Below are 21,960 nucleotides of genomic sequence, written 5' to 3' on the forward strand. Positions count from 1 at the left end.
TACTTATGCGTCTTATTCAATTTGTAAAGATGGGTTTTGTCGGAATAAACACGTTCTATCGGTATGTCAGCTAATCTAACCACCCTACCTATTCTTTTCTCAGAAGGGCTTGAACTTAATAATGAAAGCCAACTTTCTAGGCAAAACGTTTATTGCTAAGTACTAATAAACATTTCAATATACAATAAACTTTATGCAAATTTAGTTTATTTACTATTATGCAAATTATACCGTTATCTTCCTGGGTGGCGAAATCCTTCAGGTAGATGACACCTTCGAGGTATTAATTAGTCTTGAGTACTACTCCGGAGTGAAAATACGTGTTAAACCTAATTTTACTTGAATGTGCTAAAGTTTTTTAAAAAACTAATTCAACTCCACAAGAAGTTATTTCCAACGGAATTAGCTTTCTTCTCTCTATGCATGGAGTGCCTAAAAGAATACGAAGAATACGTGCTTAGATAAGTTTCGATATGCATGTTTCTTTAAAAATACTCGAAATAAAAAACAAGTGCAATTATCTTGTCTTCCTCCAACATCAGCGGCTGCTCATCAACATCTTTTTCGGGTATATCACCAAGTTCAAGTGAGCCTTGGTTATCAGCTAGATCCAAAAGACTGGGGATGGAAATTAGTCGACAGTTTATTAGAACCAATTCAAACTTTACTCCCACCTGCGCCGGAAAAACTCCTGAACACAATTGTTTGCAACTGTAAAAAGAGACGTAGCGCTAAATGTGGTTGCAAAAAAGTTGGACTGTTTTGTTCGGTAGCATACAATAATAATTGTCAAAACCGGTCGTGCTCCAATGTTAAATCACCAACAATTGAGGATTCATTTGATTCTATCGAGGAGCCATGCGATATGTCATTATTGGTTCAATTTTCAATTTACTTGCACCCAGGATGAACAAGAAGAAGAACTAGAAGGTTAAGAAGAAGAAGAACAAGGAGAAGGGGAAGCAGAAGTATTAGAAAATTATGAACCAGTTGGATAAATTTCCCTTTTTTAATTTATACCGCTTTTTATAACTTTTATCATTTTTAACCCTTGAAAATATCAAAATTGTTCAATAGCTTAAAATTAAACAGAATCATAATAGATCTGTGGAATAGGCCTACTGGGGAAACCACGTTAAATAAACGCGCTAAGTACACTACCTCAAATGTGGTGTGGAAACGTGTGCGCATATTATGACGATTACAACTATTTGAATCGTGTATCTCAAAAACGGTGGCGCTTAGGAAAAAAGTAAAAAGACATTTTTTATAGATAATTATCTAATCTACATTTTTTGTTAGAACTAATTTTATGATAAAAGTAACCGTTTCGCTGAAAATCGCTAAAAACTATATTTGGTGACCTTTGACCCCGCGTAAATTTTTTAGCTCCGGTCGGATTTATGAGGACTTTTTAGATTTCATTTATGATGGTATTTTGAACAATCCTGCCAATTTTCAGCTTGATGGTAATTTTTGTAGCCTCGGATGTGTAAGTTGACCGGAGTATAGATGTAATGACGTTGTTCTCTGAGGATGATCCGATAGGACTAAAAACGTTCTGAATCTATAAATCCATATTGAATATATTTTAATAACTTTATACCATTTTTACATTAGAAGTTTTTACTTCATAGTAAGTTTTTTCTGTTGTTCTGATTTTTTATTGTTGTTTGTTCATTCCTTGTTTTTCCATTGTTACCCAGAACATTGAAAGTGGCACACTATCATATGCCTTTGTCAGATATGTGACGCCTATATGAGCTTAAAGGTTGTGGGCTAATCTTTTCTCAATAATCTGTCAATGTTTTCAAATTTGACCCTGTCAATGTCCACAAATTCACGAAACATAAATATGCCGGTTTGTTGTATTCTACTGATTTCTCTTGCATTTGCCCCATTATAAATATATCGTCAGTGCATGATCTTCCTCATCTAAAACCTTGTTGATCTTCTGCTGTTATAATTTCATTTGGTTTATTTATTATCACTTTGGTTGTTAATTTTAGATGTTTAATAGGTTCCTCTGTAGTTTTCCGGATTTGGTTTGTCTATCTTTTTGAAGAGAGGTATTTGAGAGCTATTTGAAGTTTGACATTCGTGTGGTACCTACTCTGTTCTATTATATTATTTTTTGAGGAATTTAATGCGAAACCTTCATGGGTAGATAGGACCATTATTTTAATTATTCCCTTTTTTTTTTCAGAAAACTTTATAAACAATGGATGTCGAAGATAACAAATTGGTATTCAGAGATTTGCCCGTAGGACCACTTACCCCTTATAGAAGACTATCCAAATTCGATTGGAGAAAGTTGAAGTTATTCTTTGAAGATGCAGAAATGTTAAAAGTACAAGTAAGTAACCAACCATATACAATATAAACTGGTTTAAATTCTTGTTAAATACGGACCACGAGACCGTAGATTTTCATGACCCTGTACATGGTCAAATTTTGTAAATAAAATAATTTAGCCGTAAGAAGTGTCTCGCGGAAGAGTAAAATTTTAGTGGTAAAGTTTCTACGAACATTTTATAAATTTCAACAGAACGGACTACAACGGTTTTTTAGAAAGTTAATGTATACCGCGGTTGATTGAACAATAGACAGTGCTTTCTAAATGGTTTCCCAGAAAGAAACGATAGTAAACATTTTTGTTTAGTTTAGCATAGAGAGTTTTTTAGATTGTAAATAAAAATAATTTTAATATCTCCTAGAAATTGACAAGAAAGAAATTGTGTATACAATACTATTTGTTCTTAAGAAAAGAAAGTAGGGATATGATGTGTGGAGAATGCTTGTGATTGGCTAGGAGACCAATGGAAGGAGAATAGAGTGGTGAGTTTCAAATTGATGAGAGAAAAAGGATTTAATTTGTGTAATTACCATCCAAAGCAATCAGTCCAGTTTGAAAGTAGTGTATTTGTGCAAAGTGTGTTAATTTGGTGACCGTGGAAGCAGATTCGTGTGAGACGAAAACGAGATCAAGTCGAGAAGTACAAACTCCTTGTGTCCGAAAAGATTCCAGTTTCTATCAGTAACGAGTAGGAGTATTATATAAACTTTTCACCAGGATACCTAGCTGAGGAAAAAATCTTTGGATTATAAAGATTGATATTATTTTTATTGAGTCAGAGATTTTAATTTGAGGAGAGAATTCGAACGAGTGCTGTTTTTTTGAATAGTTTGAAGGAGAAGGACAGTTTGCAGAAGCCGAGGAGCACGTTGTGGGAGAACTAAGGACAACACAATCCAGCAGAAGAAATAAGGACGTCGGCAAAGGTTAGTCAGATGATTTGTAAAAAAAAAATAGTTGTTTTGTATTACATACCATATTTGTTTTTATTGAAAGCCACGTCAACTTAATAGTATTACAACATAAATTATTCATTCATAGATTCATAGAAGATATAAGTAATCTATTTAAAAAGTGGAAATTAAAATTTGTTTTTCTTCTTATAATAATAATAAGAACAGTCTACCGATTCAATTGAATGAATTTGGTTCACAAAGGAGATAATAGAATTAAAGGTTTTTTTATGATTAGATAAGAAATATTATAACAGAATAAAGTTTAGCATAAATTTCAATTTTTTATATTTATTGTATAGTATATAAATAAATAGTAGTTATAAAATTTATATGAGTTTTTGAGTATATTTATTTTTTTGTAGTAGTATATTATGTATGTAGTAGTGAGTATATTTATGTTACTGTTTTGTCCTGGATAAATCCGAAAAAATACTAGAATCCGAGAAATACTAGAAGCCACAAAATAAAGGTAATACAGACAATCAATTAGCCCTGAGAATATGTTTTTTATTGAAAAATTTTATGAAATTTTGGTTTTGTTTCATGAGTAGCAATTAAAATAATTAATCTAATTAATAAGAGGCATCTTAATCTCATAACAAGGAGAAAATACAGAGCATACTATAGTACATAAATTATTTTTAATTGGAGCTCGAAGCTAAAGATAAAAGCAATTCAGAAAAAATGTTTATTAAAATCTTATGCAAATATGAAACTATCAACCGAAGATATTTTGATGTAGAAGGCTTCATAAAATCTAACTAGTTTGACGATTGAATTTTTTTTCTACCGCTAAATTTTCTCATGATACGCTAATAATTTTTGTACTCTTTGTTTTGTGGAAGAACTGCGCTGTTTCTTGCAGTTTATATTTTCTCAAATTTGGTACTCCTTTTCAATTGAAATAAGGTATTCAGTTAAGTTTCCAACCGTCATTTGATCTTCTGATCGAACTGAATCTAAACAACCAAGTTCTTCAGTGTCTTTTCTTGCTAACGCATTTATATGAGCTCATCAATTCTCACCTCCCGATTGTGATAATCCAGCAGTTCCTGAACGTTATCACTATCCATTTCTAAATGTATTTGCCTGACGAGATCTACTTCTATAATCTTCTTCTTCCCCTTTATAAGCAATTCTGCTGCACGAAAGATTTCTGTGGATAAGTGGTCAAATCATCTCCTCAGGTCTTTTATCTACGAGTTCTGGCATCTTCCTACTGATCTTTTGCCCTGTACTTAACCTTCCAATATAATTAGGAGTAATTCTGATCGTTTATGCTGAAAATATTCGACTTTAGTCTAATTATAATTAGGGGAGTGCAATTAGAACGAAAACATGCATCATTTCGGAAAAATTCAAACAAGCTTATATTTTTCTAAAACTTTTTTTGTTAGTTTATATACATGTTAAAGTAAAAAGTTCTACTCGCGGATTTGGCCGCTAATTGTCTATTAATTGTTTAAACAATAACAATTGTTTTGTATTAATAATTTTAAAAATATCGTTAAATTCATCATTTTACTTTGATCAAATATGTTTCTATTTTGTTTTTGATTATGCTGAATCCGAATATGGCATTGCAATTTGAAAATTCTAATACAGAAGCTCTTATACAGTATGTCTGCGTAGCTAGGAACCACATGAAAGACTTATTATCAATTTTACGAAAAAAAGTTATTCTTCATAAAATGCTCTGGATAGTCAAAAATCTAAAACTCAACCATCAGATATCAAATTTTATCAATTTTATACGAGTTATGTCAAAAATATGAATTTCGGTAAAGAGTAAAGTACTTTTATAATTCAGAATATCAAAAAATGCTATTATGAAAAGTTGTTTGAAATTAAAAACTATGTTTAAATATACAATTACATTATTCTAATCAATTTTTTTTAAATTTTTTCTCGAATTACGGATACTCATCATCATTTTATTACAATTTGATAACTATTTTATTATCACTTTTACGAAAATAAGTTATTCTTCATAAAATGCTCTCCCTGGTCTAAAATCTAAGATACAACCGTCAGATATCAAACTTTTTTAATTTTATACGAGGTATGTAAAAAAGATGAATTTTTCTTAAGAGTTAAGTGCCTTTATTATTCACAATATTTTAATTAGAAGGATGTAATTGAACACTAAAACAAATTTTTTAATTCCAAACAACTTTTCTTAATAAGAATTTTCGATATTGTGAAATTTAAATACTTTACTTTTGAGTGAAATTCATATTTTTTGACATACCTCGTATAAAATTCATTAAATTTGATATTTGATGATTGCATCTTAGATTAAATACGATTCAGAGTATTTTATAAAGAATAACTTTTTTTTCGTAAAACTGATAATAAAAAAGTTATCAATAGGTTCCAAGTTACGCAGACATAGGTACTGTATAAGAGCTAAAAAATTTTTTTTTGCTGAACATTTATTATTGTTGAAGTTTATTATTAAATGTATGTAAGTTGTACAGAAAAAAGTTTTGATCACTTTATATAAACATTTTTTTAGCTGGTAATTTTCGGTTTTTGTATTACATTTTTGTTATCTTTCTTAATTTTCTCAAAAAGAAATAGTCTATTTCATTTCTAAAGTAAAATAATTTAGTGCATTTTAAAGATTACATCCTAAGCTTTAAAAAAGCACTTATAAAACTGTAATGGATCTGTTCAAACTTGAGTAATACCGTCTTAAAGTGGTGGTAATTCTATAAAACTACGAAGATTTCAAAAATTACATTTTTTAAGACGTCATATCATTTGAATTAAATTTTTGAGATTTTTTTTGAATGAAACATCATTTAGTACGATGCTTGAAAGGTAAGTTGTGCAAAATTGAGGGTTTTATAAGAAAAATTGTATTAGTTACACATTTTTAAATCATTTTTAAACAAAATTCATGTAAGGCTCACTTTCCGCCCCCACCGTACTTATGCCCATACATTTTATTTCTTTTTATTATAACCGTAAGATAGCTTAATTATTCTTCTTTTAGGTTCAATTTGTAAAATTTCATTTGATCCATTAGTTAAAGAATTACATTAAAATAACTCAACCGTGCACTTCGCCGTACGCTAGTTTACAGTGCGCCAATGTTTGTGAGAAGGGTGACTTTAGCGTTATAAATAAAAAATTATAGAAGATACAGCTTTACTTTTAGAAAATTCTTTATATAAGGTTTTTTTTTGTAAAATTTTCTGATTTTTTCAATGGTCAAGTCAGTTTTGTTCTAAAATTTATATTTTCGGATTTATTTAAAAACATCTAATTTCGTAGTTCATTTGTTTAATAAAAAATGAAGCACCCACTTCTCGAGTAGAACTTTTTGATATGTTGTTTATTAAACATTTCTTAATGAAATTACAAAAAGTTCTATCTTGTTTGATTTTTTCCGAAGTGAAAATCTATATGCACTTCCCTAAATACTATAAACTGTAGTACAGAGACGAATTTAATTTTTTGCAGCGTTGCCGGATGTATCTACTGTATATTAAATTATTGGAATTTCAGCCCTGTATATAAAATATTATGATTTATTTCAGATTCAAGTATGGAAGACGCTAGAAGCAGATCCACTATTCCAAAGACCACGGGTTGAAATAAGTACAGACGAAAAGCAAAGGATGGCAGCGTTGCAGTTGAAGAAATATATAGATTATAATTTTGTAAACCCAGATATAAACAAAGTACCGTATAAAAAAAGGGTAAGGATGAAACATATTTTTTAAAATAACTATATTTTCTATCTGTATAATTCAAATCTTACATTTTTATGGAAATAATGTCACATAATAAAGTGTATATGTATAATTTTGTTTAATAAAACTCATGTCGACACAAAAAACAAGGGTGCGTTACCTTCAGGTATGTCCTTATCTGCAAAAAGAAATAAAATTGGTGACATATTGACGGATGCCGGCTTGTAAGTAGCGACCCGTTGATTGGTACAGCAACTAAATGCAAGCTCGGAGGAGGACTCTGGGAATATAAGAAAATCTTTCTATATTCTTTTAACGAGAGGGGCAAAGACTTTCAACTTACCGCTTTAAGGTTGATCTGAACCCCCCCAAAAATAAACTACACATTCAAAAAATTTGAAAAAAATTGAGAAGGTATATGTGATAACTAGAAGTATTTTGACAAATTTTGAGCAAACTTCATGTTTTCGTTTTCGAAAAAACTCAAAAAAACTCCTTTTTTTCAAGTATAAAGCGGGAAAACTAAACATACAATTTTGTTAATTTTCTCACAGCATAAAGATATAATCCTAGGAAATACTTATGAATTTTTTTAAAATTTTTGAATGTACAGTTTTGCCACAGTAGGAAAAAATAATATGTTTCGGCTTATAATAAAGCTACCGGTAAGAAATTGGATAAAATTTCAATAACAACATATATAAAACTGTAACAATGGAAAATATTTCCAATAAAATGTTGAATATTTTTTCTTAAACATATGAAAAATCTCGTTAAACAAGAATTATATCTTGAATTGCCGCTAAGAATTTGTGCCGCCATGACATTGCGCCATCTACACCATCGGTAATATTTATGTTCGATAGATAGCAGTGCCTTCTGCTTGAATCGCGTCACACAGAACTTTATCCTAACAGCGTTGTCATATCAATTACTTTGTACAACAAAATGTTTTAATGTTATTAGGTAATATAAGCCTACTACTATAACGTCTATTTATAACGCATCAACGTGACCTTCTGAAATTAATTTAACTAGGTATGTACTTTTGTTGAAATATTTTCAGTCCCCTTGGCCGTATTAGATTTTGATATATTTAGGGCCGGTACTTTTTGTTTCGATTAAACCCTAGTTGGCAATTGGCATTTTAATGTTGTTAAGTACCATAAAGTTGTCTTTTTTTTATTTGTATTTTTTCATGTATCTCTGAAGCTTTGTATTTGACTATATTTTGAATTGGAATTGGAGCATAGTCTTCATTTGTCAAATAGTGTTTCTAATAACTACCATCCATGGTATTTCTCTTTTGTCGCACTTTTATGTTTATTAAAGATTTTAATTGAAATTATTACTTTATCTTTAAAATTTTCATTGTCCATTACTTTTTGCATTTGTGGTGAGCTAGATTTAAGGGAAAACAATTGGGCGATATGTAAATAGATATGGAGTAAGAGCAGTAAATAACCACTTCTAAAATTAATTGAGGAGAGGTTAAAAATATTTTCACCTTCATATTAAAAATAAAAAAGGACCAATATACAAGGAATAATAGGTAATAATCAATTTTAAAAATCTTACATCTATATTGATTTCTTCTCTGTACAGAAACAACAGAAATAAATAAGACAAAAGAAAAAATGTGTTGTCACTGAATAATAGGTAGGTATGTTAAACAAACGTATTGATTAGTCTGATGGAAGTAGAACTTAAAACTGTTATATGGAGCTAATCTGGATCGGTATAAATTAAATGAGAAAGAAAAAAATGTAATAAACAGTTTCTTTAAGAGCAGGAAGAGAAAGATTATGGAATATTAGAAAATGAAAACGGCGCGGCAGAATAATCATCGATAAAGAAGTAAAAAGAGGAAACGCGATAACGATATCTGGAACAATTGTTTTATCTGATAAGAAACGAAGAACAGCCAGAAATTGCTATCAAAATAAAAAATATAGTAAAGCAGTGTGGATTGTTTCTGTGTTTGAAAAAGGTTATGGGTTTTTACGAGCTTGTCCGGACGGGTCAGTAAGTGATAATAATATTGTGGAAGTTAAGTGACTGTATTCATCCCGAGAATATACATCTCTAGAGGCAGCCGAATCCATAAAAAAATGTAGCTTGTTAAGTGAATGTCCCTAAAGAAAACAATAACTTCTTCTTTAGCCTGGTTGCATCCACTCCTGGACAAAGGCCTCCCATGAGTTCTCCACTCTTCTCTGTTTTGTGCTATTTGGTACCAGTTTCTCCCCACTTTTGCTTTGAAGTTATCTAGCCATCGTCTTTGTGGTCTTCCTCTGCTACGACTATGCTCGCGTGGTCTCCATTGTAAAATGTTTCTCGTCCACCTTTCGTTGTTTTGCCGTGGCACGTGTCCTGTCCTATCCAGCTCCATTTCATTTGCGCAATTCTTCCAATAACATATTCCACCTTCGTCCTGTTTCGTACGTCCCATTTCGAATATGTTCTCTCAGAGATACTCCTAAGAGAGCTCGTTCGATGGCCCTCTGTGTTGTTCTTAATATATTGGCTGATAACCCTGTAAGTCTCACGGTCTCCACTCCATAAGTCATAACTTCGAATATCCGAATATCTTCCAAGAATATGCGTTCTCTTCTCTATATCAGGAAATTTACTATCAACGTTTCTATCACTGAATATATCACCAAGTACAGGGCAACCTATCTTAAACTTATAAAATCAGCTAAAAAAGACTACTACCATAACCGTTTGGGAAGCTCAAAAAGTGTTGCAAAAGAAACTTGGTCCATAATAAACGATCTTCGAAATAAAACCCACACTGCTAAAACAATTTCCCTTCCAGACCCTGAAAATCTAAATGAATACTTTGTTAATGTGAGTAAAAATATTACATCAACTATTTTGCCACAACAAGATCCCATTGCTTATCTCCCTAATTCAAGAAAGGTCTCGAATTCATTCTTTATAAAACCAGTCGATAAATCTGAACTGATCCAAACAATCAATAGTATCAAAAGCAAATCCTCCTGTAGTACTGATGGTCTATCGATAAAAATTTTTTCTAATCTCCCAGAAAATGTGTTAGAAGTCCTCATCTCATTAATTAATGATTCCTTTGAGAAAGGTAAATTTCCAGAGTGCCTGAAGACAGCCATCATTATTCCTCTTCATAAGGGTGGTGAAATATCTAATACCTGCAATTATAGACCTATTGCACTACTACCGGTACTCTCCAAAATTATTGAGAGACTCATAAAAGCCCGACTTATGTCCTTTCTAGTTGAAAACAACATTTTATCACAAAATCAGTTCGGCTTTTTAAATAATAAATGCACCACTGATGCCATCTTTTCTGTACTACATGAGGTTTATCAAGCACTGAACAATAATCTTCACACTGCCACCGTTTTTTGTGACTACGCCAAAGCTTTTGATTGTGTAAATCATAACATTTTGATAAGAAAACTAAATTTCTACGGAATTCGAGGTATTTCTTTAGATTGGTTCCAATCTTACTTGGATGATAGGAAACAACTGGTTAGAGCAAATGATACAGACTCTAGTCTCAAAAACATTGTATGTGGGGTACCTCAAGGTTCAGTATTGGGTCCTCTACTTTTCCTTATCTTTATTAATGACATCACTAGTTTAAAAATCGATGGAAAAATCTTTCTTTTTGCTGATGATACCAGTATCACTTGGAGCAACTCAAATATTGCAACTCTTCATGCTACTATAACTTCTGATCTACTTACAATAAAAACCTGGTCTGACTCTAATTTACTCTCGTTTAACGTAGATAAAACAGTAGCATTGTCTTATAAAGGAGTCCTTCAACCCTTACCTCTTAATAACAGCCAGATCAGTACCGTTGATTATGTGAAATTTCTTGGTATTTTTTTAGACAGCAACCTTAAATGGTCCCACCATATCGATTTGTTAAGGAAGAAACTATCCTCAGCTTGCTATGCTATAAGATCTGTTTCGAATGAACTCAATTTAGCATCTTCCAAAATAACATATTTTTCTTTGTTCGAGTCACATCTTCGTTATGGTCTTCCTTTTTGGGGTTCTGGTACAGCTGCCCAATTCGATGTTATTTTCAAATTACAAAAAAGAGCAATTAGATATCTGTTTGGCCTCAGAAGAACAACACATTGCAGAAGTTACTTCAAAGATCACAGAATTTTAACCCTTCCATCTTTGTATATTTTAGAAACTGTTTGCTTAATTCGTAAACATCTACATGTCTTTCCACCAAGACCTAATCATGACTACTTCACGAGAAATTCTACGTTTGACGTCTATATGCCGACCCCGTCCTCTGAGTTAGTAAAGAAATCTATATTATATTTCGCAAAAAAACTTTACAATCATCTCCCTCTACAACTTAAATCTGCAGCATCTTTCCCCAAATTCCGTAAACTGACAAAAGCCTACCTATCTGAAAGACCATATTATTCAGTAGAAGATTTTCTTAATCAATAACTAAGAAATTACAGTACCCTTTGCACAAGTAGTATTTTTATTATCATTTTTTTTTGTGTATATTTGGGTGTCATATGCAGCAGCTTAACTTTTAAACTTATTAATTACTAGGTAGACTATGCATTTGCAATTTACTTAAATTTTGCAATTGACTACTTCTGTTTAACTTCATTATTATTGTTATTATTGTAAATATATTGACGATTTATGTAATTTTAGTAAATTGGATTGTTATTGTTTTGTTGTCTTGACTTTTTATAAGCTTTGTCGATAAAATTGTACAATTTTTCATGACAATAAAGCATATTTCTGATTCTGATTCTAACTGGTAGAATACAACAGTTGAGTACCCTTTTTTCTAGATTTATTGGTATCTTTTTGTTTTTCAACACATCACTGAGTCTTGCAACTGCTGCCCAAGTAATTCAGATTCTTATAGCTGTCTCGTCCGTTTGATTCTGTTTGCCTAGTTTGATCGTGTGACTCTTCGACACTTTCGATCTCACTTTTGTTTTATTTAAATTCATTTTTAAACGGCCTTTCTCAGATTCATGTTTAAGCATCTTTAGTATGTAGATTGGTTCTTCTGTATTGTTGCTAATGAGCACTATGTCATCGGCAAATCTTAGATGACTTTCTTGCGTTATTCATTTCGTTTAATACGGTCCAGAGTTCTATGGAATCGAATGCCCCATTGTACAGCAAGAACAACAATACAAATGAAATATTAATGGTAGGCGGTCAGCAGTCTGAGAGAGTAAAAAATATATTTACTGGGAACGATAATCACAGAAAATAACGATTATACTCCAGAAATAAGAGAGAGAATTGAAAAAGCACGTGCCAACTTCGTGAAAATGAAAAAGATTTTATGCAGCAAAGATCTGATATTGGCCCTCAGAATAAGGCTAATTATATGTTATGTACACAGTGTGCTTTACTAAGGAGCTGAATCATGGACATTAAATCGAAATGCAATAAATCGACGAGCAAGACAGAGAAGAACTAGTTTTGGTGTTAGTGAAATAGTTTTGAGTATTTTTTTCTGTTAACAATCATTTTTAATATCTTTATTATAACCTTTTTGGACCTTATTCTGCGGTATCTCATGAAACTGATTACGCAAAAAGATCTCATGGGAATATTTTTCCCAAGAAACACGATGTTTTCGCCTTGCTTAAATATATTTTGCCGAATTTAAAATCAAAATCCTATTCTTTTCTTCTATTCTTTTTCTATCATACATTGACTTTATTCTCTCAGATATTTGTAGTTCTTAACACGTTGATGAACAGAACGTATATAGACGACATTTTTAAAATAACGAGTTATGACAAAAAATCGGTAGATTTTTGTAGATTTTTTGTCACATTACATCTACAGATGCATATGAAATATAATATGACATCCATGGTCGTCGTCCACATGTTTACAAAAAACATATTGTTTCCATAAAACAAATTTAGCAATTTCGCTATTACACTGGCGGACAAAAAATTTAGGTCACTAGATGAATTATTTGATGCCTTGGATTTCCTAAACCTGTTGTCCGATTTGAATGATTTTTTTAGTATGTTATAGCTTTATTATTTAAGAATCCTAGTGTGTTAATATTGTTGCTAGACAGGTAAATGTCATTTTATACCGGGTGTAACAATCATACTGTGTTTTTCCTTAAAGTTCGGAACACTCTGTGGAATATTATAGTATAGATAAAATATTAAGATTAGAACTCAATTGTAGCCTTAGGCTTTCTGAACATTTTCTTTTTTGATTCATTTGCTTATGTTGGATAATAAAAAAGTTAGGTACTTTAACAACTAGCCATGTTCTTCATCAATACAGGGTGTTTCTAAATAAGGGCGACAAACTTTAAGGGGCAATTCTACATGCGAAAAATAATGACAATTTGCTTTATAAACATATGTCCACAAATGCTTAATTTCCGTGATACGGGATGTTGAATTTTTTCTTACCAACTGACGGTTTATTTCTTGCTCTAAAACCGATTGAGATATGCAACTGAAATTTGGTAGGTTTTAAGAGGTAGTTATTGCGCATTGTTTGACATACCATTAAGAATTTTATATTCACCATTGGCGTGCATACGGGTATAAACATTTTAGATACATCCCGTATGCACGCCAATGGCGAATATAAAATTCTTAATTGTATGGCAAACAATGCGCAATAACTACCTCTTAAAACCTACCAAATTTCAGTTGCATATCTCAATCGGTTTTAGAGCAACAAATAAACCGTCAGTTGGTAAGAAAAAATTCAACATCCCGTATCACGGAAATTAAGCATTTGTGGACAATGTTTATAAAGCAAACGGTCATTATTTTTTCATGTAGAATTACCCCTTAAAGTTTGTCGCCCTTTTTTAGAAACACCCTGTATTGATGAAGAACATGGCTAGTTGTTAAAGTACCTAACTTTTTTATTATCCAACAAAAGCAAATGAATAAAAAAAGAAAGTGTTAAGAAAGCCTAAGGCTACAATTGAGTTCTAATTTCAATATTTTTTTCTCTATGCTATAATATTCCACAGAGTGTTCCGAACTTTAAGGAAAAACACAGTATGATTGTTACACCCGGTATAAAATGACATTTACCTGTCTAGCAACAATACTAACACATTAAGATTCTTAAATAATAAAGCTATAACATAATAAAAAAATCATTCAAATCGGACAACAGGTTTAGGAAATCCGAGGCATCAATTAATTCATCTAGTGACCTAAATTTCTTGCGCGCTAGTGTATATTCTACTCTGCAAAATTCATATAGTGTCACAACACTTGCTTATACATTTGACGCACTGTCCGTCAATGTGTTAAAAAGTTTATGTATAAACAAAATTTGTGCAAGATTTTTACAAGATTGCAAGCGGTCATAAAATTTTATTACCATTTTTCAGTGTGAGATAAGAGATGACTAACAACTGGAATATTTAGTTACCGAGAAACATAATATGCAAATAGTCTATGATGTGAAGCCGCTCTCGTCCGAAAAAAATTCTAATTTGGTTTCTTTGCGGATTCCTATTCAAAAATGTCCCCTTTAAATAAATCAGAAGGGTGCCGGCGAAATTTTTGGGCAGAAATTTTCTAAACAATGTTTCTAAACAAATTCACAAGATTGGTAATTGGTATTTAGTGTAATTCAATCTGAATCTTTCTGAATCTATTTCGATTATGACTGGTCGATTTTGGCTGCGGGGGGAAACTATGGAGTACGGTTCGGAAGCTTGGGAGTATGGGAGTAGTTGCAACTTGCAACTGTGAGTTACTCGAAACCCAGCATAGATCGAGGTTGCGCCTTTGCTCCATCTCCTATAAAAGAAAGTAGTTTTATCTTTTAGACTATGAATAAGGTGAATATTGATTTCTTCGGCCAACTCCAGGAGTTTCCCCCATTTACATGTGGTGACCGCTTAAGTCCTGTAACCTGTAGGTTGGTTGTTGGTTTTCCACAGTTTTGTCGTGCGATATGATTGGCGTATGTAATTGGTACATTGTAAATAATTGAAAAAATAAATAAATTGTTTAAAAAACTATGGTAATAATAATATACAAAATTTAAAGAGAAGTAGTCCCGGTTGTGTGGTAGCTCCCGCATGAAAAATGCCTCCCATTCAGTTTTTCTGGAATTCCTGCTCAAAAATGTCTCCTTTAAACATTATGAGAAGGGTGCCGGACGGCATTTTTGGGCAGAAATTGTTTAAATAACTTTTTTCTACAACCGTGTTAAAAATGCAATTTTTAGCACTCCATACGAGCGTTAAAAATGCTACTTTAAGGCACTAGTGCTTTAAAAATTTTAAGGCACTGCAGTTAAAAGTGAATTGTCAAATAGGGAACTTGCATATATTTTTAAATATTAAAATAATATTAAAAAATATAAGGTAACATGATCTTAAAACGCATGCATGCAAAAAAATCAAATATTTTTAACTCATACGCTTATTACGCAGCTTTGAAAATGCTATAACATTCAAATTTCTTCAGAGACGCGTAAACGGGTCTGACGTCACGACCCACTGTCTACCTGCCATCGACAAAAAAACCGCTAGGATATTTCGAAAATATTATTTACAAATTCATTCACATTCACTTAAAACTCTTATGTAGAAGTCGATTGTATAAATAAAAGTTCAAAAGAAATAAAGGTTGTTTTGGGGATTGTATTAACTCCATTTAATCGTATTTAATTGGAAATTCCAAGGTATTATTTGTGTTCTTGTGGGTATAGTTCATAATTAGTTTATTAATTTCAAACTGAAATTGATCAGGTGTTGAAATAGATATTGTAAATAGGTGTTGAAATAGATATTGTATTGTTTATTTTTAAGCTTTTTTTTCTTCTTTGTTATGAATCTAAAATATTTATAAATGATATGTTTTAGTTTTGTTTATTACAAAATATTACGACTGAAATATATGTATTCGAAAATTTAATTATAATAAGGGCCAAACGTTTTGACAAACGTCATAATTTTGAAAAAAAAAATGTTTAAACTTTAATTCAAGCACTTGGCTATTTTAAGTTTTTAAACTTCGAAAATGCATATTATCGCATTTTTCAGATTTTAAATCGCCCTTAACTCGAAATCTATCAACTTTTGAGAAAAATGACAACATACCTTTGTTGTTAGAATGGCCCAAAAAACCTAAAAAAATATTTTCCGGAGCAAAAAGGGTGATCTTTTGAATTTCTTAAAAAAAAATTTAAACAATTTCTGGCCTAAAATTTCGCCCTGCGCACTTCATATTTCCTTAAAGAGAACATTTCTGAACAGGAATCCGCAGAGAAACCGAACGATAATTTTTTTTAGACGGGAGCGGCATCACAACATGGACTAAATGTTTCTTGCTAACATTACATTGTTATTAGGCCGTGATAAAATTACTGTCTAAACAATTTGGCAACAGGACCAATTGAGCCAATGGGTGTAAGGACAGAATAGTGTTCAGGTTTCTACATTATTACAGAGTCATCATGTAGAAATCTACAATTAAGTTGAAAATGTTACCACAGTAACATGCTACAGTACAGCCATCTCTAGGATCAGAAACAAATTAATTGAGGGTTCATATCAACCTTAAATACGAGTCTCGGACACACAAATTCACGTCAGCAGACATTGCGACAGTAAACTATGAAATGGACTTAAATTGAGGATTATCTCATATTTATTACTGATTGCCAGACGAAGAGTAATATAAACAAAATCAATGGGAAAATCACAATAGTTGGCTGTATACCATAGTTTAAAAAAAATATAAACATTCCAAAGAGGTGCAGCTGAGGTTATTACGCCATTGATTTCATGCTCTTTTAACATAATTACACTCAGACAATTTTAATTATAGGAGTAAATTTGAAAATAGTGGGTAGTCTAGGCAATAAAACCCCTCAAATATTTTTTGAAAATATATTTTATCTTTTACAGACTCGAATACAATTGGCGTGCAATCAGGCAATAGCAGTAACGTTTCCAGATGTCTCTATCAAACTAGCCCTAGGCCAAGGTCTATTTACTAATACAATAGTCACATTAGGAACAGAAAGACATTTCAAATATGCTTATGCAGGTAATAAGGTGGGTAGTACTACATTTAAACAAACTCTGTGCTCATTTTTATTGCCCTTATCTAAAGGCTTTTGGAAAGTTAATGCGATGATACATTTTCAACACATCCGTTTCAACCGTACCGGACCGATCTGTCACACTATGCGTTTACTTAGTCTGCTACGATTTGTAAGCGCGTCACGATGTCTCAAAAAATTTTTAAAAATAAATTGTTAGAAATTTCTGTAATGGAAGCGGAGGGAATGTGGAGAGAACCAGTGAAACAGACAATTATCTACCTATATCTATAAGCGAGGTCCTACAGCCTCTGCCGCTTCTCGCATTTCGACCGCCATTGCTTTCTGTCCATCCATTCGTCTTCTTTGATGGCTCTATCTCTCATGATGTGCCGTACATTTTCTTCCCAGGCAACTGAAGGCCTTCCCCTTCTTCTTCTTTGTTGTGGTATGTAATTTAAAGCTTTCTTTGGCCATCTATCTTCATTTATTCGTTTCACGTAACCATACCACACTAGTTGTCTCTGTTCAATTCTATCTACACTGGAATATGCAGTATTTGTCCTCCTTCTAATATCTTCATTCCTGATGTGATCTTTTTTGGATATACCACACGCTCTCCTTAGATAATCTATTTCAACTACTTCTATTCTTTTTCGATCTTTCATCGTCATCTGCCAAACTTCTGCTCCATAAGTCATAATAGGCTCTACCAAGGTACGATAGATCGTCAATTTCGTTTTTTGTCTTATATCTTTAGACCATAGTAGAGAGTGTAGAATGTTTACCGCTTTTTTTGCGGTCCCCCATTGAGGCCCCATTTTTCGTATTCTTTCTTTAGTTTTCTAAACATGTAGTCCATGTCTTTCTCATCATTCGCTACGTCTACCTGATCATCTGCGAAAAACAAAGTTGTTAGACATTTACCACCGACTATGTCTATTCCCATTCCGGATACTTGTTTGTTGAATATATATTTTAAATAAAGTCGGAGACAGACAACATCCTTGTTTAAGCCCCTTTGTTATTGGAAATGATTCAGATATAAAATTTCTTTCTTTAACGACACTTCTTGCATTTTTTTATATATTTACAATAGAATCCATATACTCTTTACTAAGACCTACTTTCGTCAATGTTTAAAACAGTTTTTTCAAAGGTACCGTATCGTATGCCTTCTCTAAATCTACAAACAATAGGTGGGTAGATAGATTCCTTGCCTTCCGTTTTTCTATTACCTGCTGCAGAACGAATATATTATCAGTGCACGATCTTCCTGAACGAAATCCACTTTGTTCTTCCATGTCTTCGTATTCTGATTATATTCTTTCTTTTATTATTCGACCGTACAACCTCCCAACCAAACAGTTATTCCTCTGTAATTAGAGCATATGCGTTTATCCCCTTTCTTGTATATTGAGCTGATATATCCAACATTCCAATCATCAGGGGCAACAATTATAATAAATGAATATAAGATACGTAAATAACTATAGATTAAAACCTATAATACTATTTTTTCCGCAATGCGATATGACATTCAGGGTCCCCGAAACGTATGATTGGCAAACATATATATAACTACTAACCACATTGACTGAAACTAATCTTATCTCCAAGAAAGGTATTTATATACATTCCATCCGGTCTTGGTTTTATGTTAGTGTTAAATGGCTATCTACTTTTACAATGATTAGTATAATGATTGTACGGATCACAAATTTTAATTAAAAATGAAATCACAAAATACACTGAAATGCGTATGCCCCTTTGTATGTGTCATGTGCCGAAACGCACTGAATGCTTTCCGAACGTATTTCTAACTTATGCGAATGTCATGTTATAGTTAAAGCTGCATAATCTTCTTCTTCTACGGCACTACAGCCCAAATTGAGCCTTGGCCTCCTTTATTTTTTGCCTCCACCCTTGCCTGTCTGTGGCTGCTCTTCTCCATACACGGACTCCTAAAAGGGCTTGTGCGTCGCTGTTTACTGTGTCTTCCCAGCGCTTTCGTGGCTTCCCAACCGGTCTCTTTCCTTGCATTCTAACATTCAGTGCTCGTTTTGGTAGCCTATCCTCTCCTATTCTTATCACATGTCCGGCCCATTGCAATCTTTGTAATCTAATGAAGTTTGACTGGGGCGTTTCCTTATAAAATTGATAAAGCTAGTTGTTGTATCGACTTCTGAAGATTCCGTTTTCCCTCACAGGTCCTAGTATTCTCCTAAGTACTTTCCTTTCGAATGTGTCGAGTTTGTTTTTGGATGTTTCTTTCAGCACCCAGGCTTCACTGCCATGTTATTGGTCGAATTAAGGTTTTATAGATTCTCATCTTTGTATTTCGGTGGACACTTTTAGACCGAAATATATGGGAGAGGGCAAAATAAGCTCTGTTTGCCTGCGTTATTCTCTTCCGTATTTCTCCATCTTCTGATCCGTCGGCATATATTTCTACTCCCAGGTATGTAAACTTTTCAACCGTTTCAATGTCATCTTCATGTATAATGTTTTCTGGGACTATATTTCTTCTCGTCTGAGTCATTATTTTTGTTTTTTCTGTGTTAATTTCCAGACCTAGTATTTTTGTTTGTGTTTTTAACTCTGCATATGTTTCCTGTGCTCCTGTTGATGTTCTACTCATAATATTAATATCATCAGCATAAGCGGCCAGTTGAACCGTTCGGTTGGTCAGTAGATTTCCTCGGCCAGTTTGCATTTGCCTAACCGCATACTCCAGTGCCAGGTTAAACAATGTTGGGGCCAGCTCATCTCCCTGTTTTAGTCCCTGCGAAATGTTAAAAAAGTCTGTCCGGTGGTTTTGTATTCGTACACATGCCTGAGTTTCATCCATTGTGGCTTTAATGAGTCTTATTAACTTGTGTGGTATTGCCAATTCAGCCAATATATAGTATAGTTTGTTCCTTTTGACTGAGTCGTATGCCTGTTTGAAGTCTACAAACACGTTGTGAACATCAACATCGTGTTCCCATGCTTTGCTCAAGATCTGTTTCACTGTGAATATTTGATCCAGTGTCGATCTTCCCCGTCGGAAGCCCGTCTGATACTCTCCAATAATATTTTCTGCTAGTGGTTGGAGCCGCTGGTTTATAATATACGTGAGGACTTTATATGCTGTACATAGTAGAGAGATTCCACGGTAGTTTTTGCACTGGAGTTTGTCTCCTTTTTTATAGATCAGGCATACTATACTTTTCTTCCAGTCGTCGGGTATTTTCTCTTCTTGCCATACGTCTTTGATGAGCGCGTGGATGTGACTTGCTAGGTGGTCGCCACCTACCTTATATAGTTCTGCTGGTATTTCATCAACTCCCGGAGCTTTATTGTTTTTCTGGGCCTTAATGGCTTCGAAAACTTCCTCTATGGTTGGAGCTTCTACTCCATTCTCTTCTACGTAGATCATACCCATTTCATCTTCCATGTCTACTTGAGTTCCAAGTAGTGTCTGAAAATAATGCTTCCAGGTTTCTGTGACTTACAATGATTAGTATAATGATTGTACGGAGATTGTACGGATCACAAATTTTAATTAAAAATGAAATCACAAAATACACTGAAATGCGTATGCCCCTTTGTATGTGCCGAAACGCACTGAATGCTTTCCGAACGTATTTCTAACTTATGCGAATGTCATGTTATAGTTAAAGCTGCATAATACTCTGGTTAAATCGGAGAGTGCAGGAAGAGTCTATACCGGTTTTGGAGGTTTTTCCTCCTCATCAGTAGTCCCATATCCACTTCTCTCCGATTTCCCCAGGTACCATGCTTTGGGCCTTTCCGAATTGCAAAGAACGAAATGCCGCGGATCAACTAGAACTAGAGCCATCTACCGAAAAACAAAATAAGTTATCAATCAAGTAATCAATACTGATGAGGAGGAAAAAACCTCATAAACCGTAATAGACTCTTCCTGCACTCTCCGATTTAACCAGAGTATTATGCAGCTGCTGCATTTTCGTGTTGCAGAGAAATTGAAAATGTTTATACATTTTTAATTCATTTACTCTTTTGTTGAGTACTAAGGAATTTTTTCTTGTTGGAACTTTTACCACGCTGAGCAGATGGGACGTGAATTATTTAAAATTCCCTCACCTTAATTTCATCGGCATTCAGCATGATTTATAATTTTTGAAAATCTCGGGAGGTTGTAACCAAAGAAAGTATTCCACCTGTTGTCAATCTGATGGTATGGGAACGATATTTATTGTCTTTTTCTGTGCTACTTCGATTGATAACTTATTTTGTAAATAGGTAATTATTTTTTCTGGCAGGTGTTCTTAAGTTGATTTCATGTACTCAATATTAAATAGTTTTATGTAATCCCCAATAAAGTTGTAAACTGTAACCTTGGACTAGAGGTGTTTCCAAGTTTAGTTGCCCCGTTGTCATAGACCAGATGGGTCTAAGAATAGAAATAGAGGATTTTTCTTTTTAATTTGATATATTAAATATCTAAAAAAATCGGAAAGAACCAGGCAGGTTTCACAGCGGGGAAAGCATGCTTAGATCACATCTACACGGTCGAACAACTAATAGAAAAAAAGAATGGCCAAAAATAGATCCGGCCATCGCGCTTTTGCAGATCTTAAGAAGGCATACGACTAAAAACAAGCTATGAGAAGCAATGGAAGTCATATCAAAACGGGCAATAGAATATGCAGTCCATTTAAGACGACAAAGGGACTACTATAGGGATGCTCCACACTCCACTTCCCCTATCCTGTTCCAAATATTCCTGGAAAAAACCCTGAAACCAAAAGAAAGTGCGAAGGAATGGTTATACCAGTAAGAAATGAATATCTATATACCCTAAGTTTTTCCGACGACCAAATAGTGATTGCACAATACGAAGATGACCTCAACT

The 21,960-nt window shown here is 33.1% G+C and overlaps 1 protein-coding gene across 5 annotated transcripts in view; it reads left to right on the plus strand.

The window, feature by feature from the left end:
- LOC114326498 (peroxisomal acyl-coenzyme A oxidase 3) overlaps positions 1-21,960 on the plus strand; it is a 138,259-nt gene that overhangs the window by 79,623 nt on the left and 36,676 nt on the right. For 4 of the 5 annotated variants that reach the window (XM_050643439.1, XM_028274892.2, XM_050643438.1 and 1 more), the window contains exons 2-4: positions 2,207-2,356; positions 6,861-7,022; positions 16,942-17,091. In XM_050643439.1, the coding sequence (XP_050499396.1) occupies positions 2,222-2,356; positions 6,861-7,022; positions 16,942-17,091 (447 nt within the window). In that variant the 5' untranslated portion in view covers positions 2,207-2,221. The remainder of the gene's footprint in view (positions 1-2,206; positions 2,357-6,860; positions 7,023-16,941; positions 17,092-21,960) is intronic. The other variant, XM_028274894.2, reaches the window with a different exon arrangement.

The sequence above is a fragment of the Diabrotica virgifera genome, chromosome 2, assembly GCF_917563875.1.
Source record: "Diabrotica virgifera virgifera chromosome 2, PGI_DIABVI_V3a".
In the NCBI taxonomy this organism is placed as follows: Eukaryota; Metazoa; Arthropoda; class Insecta; order Coleoptera; family Chrysomelidae; genus Diabrotica; species Diabrotica virgifera.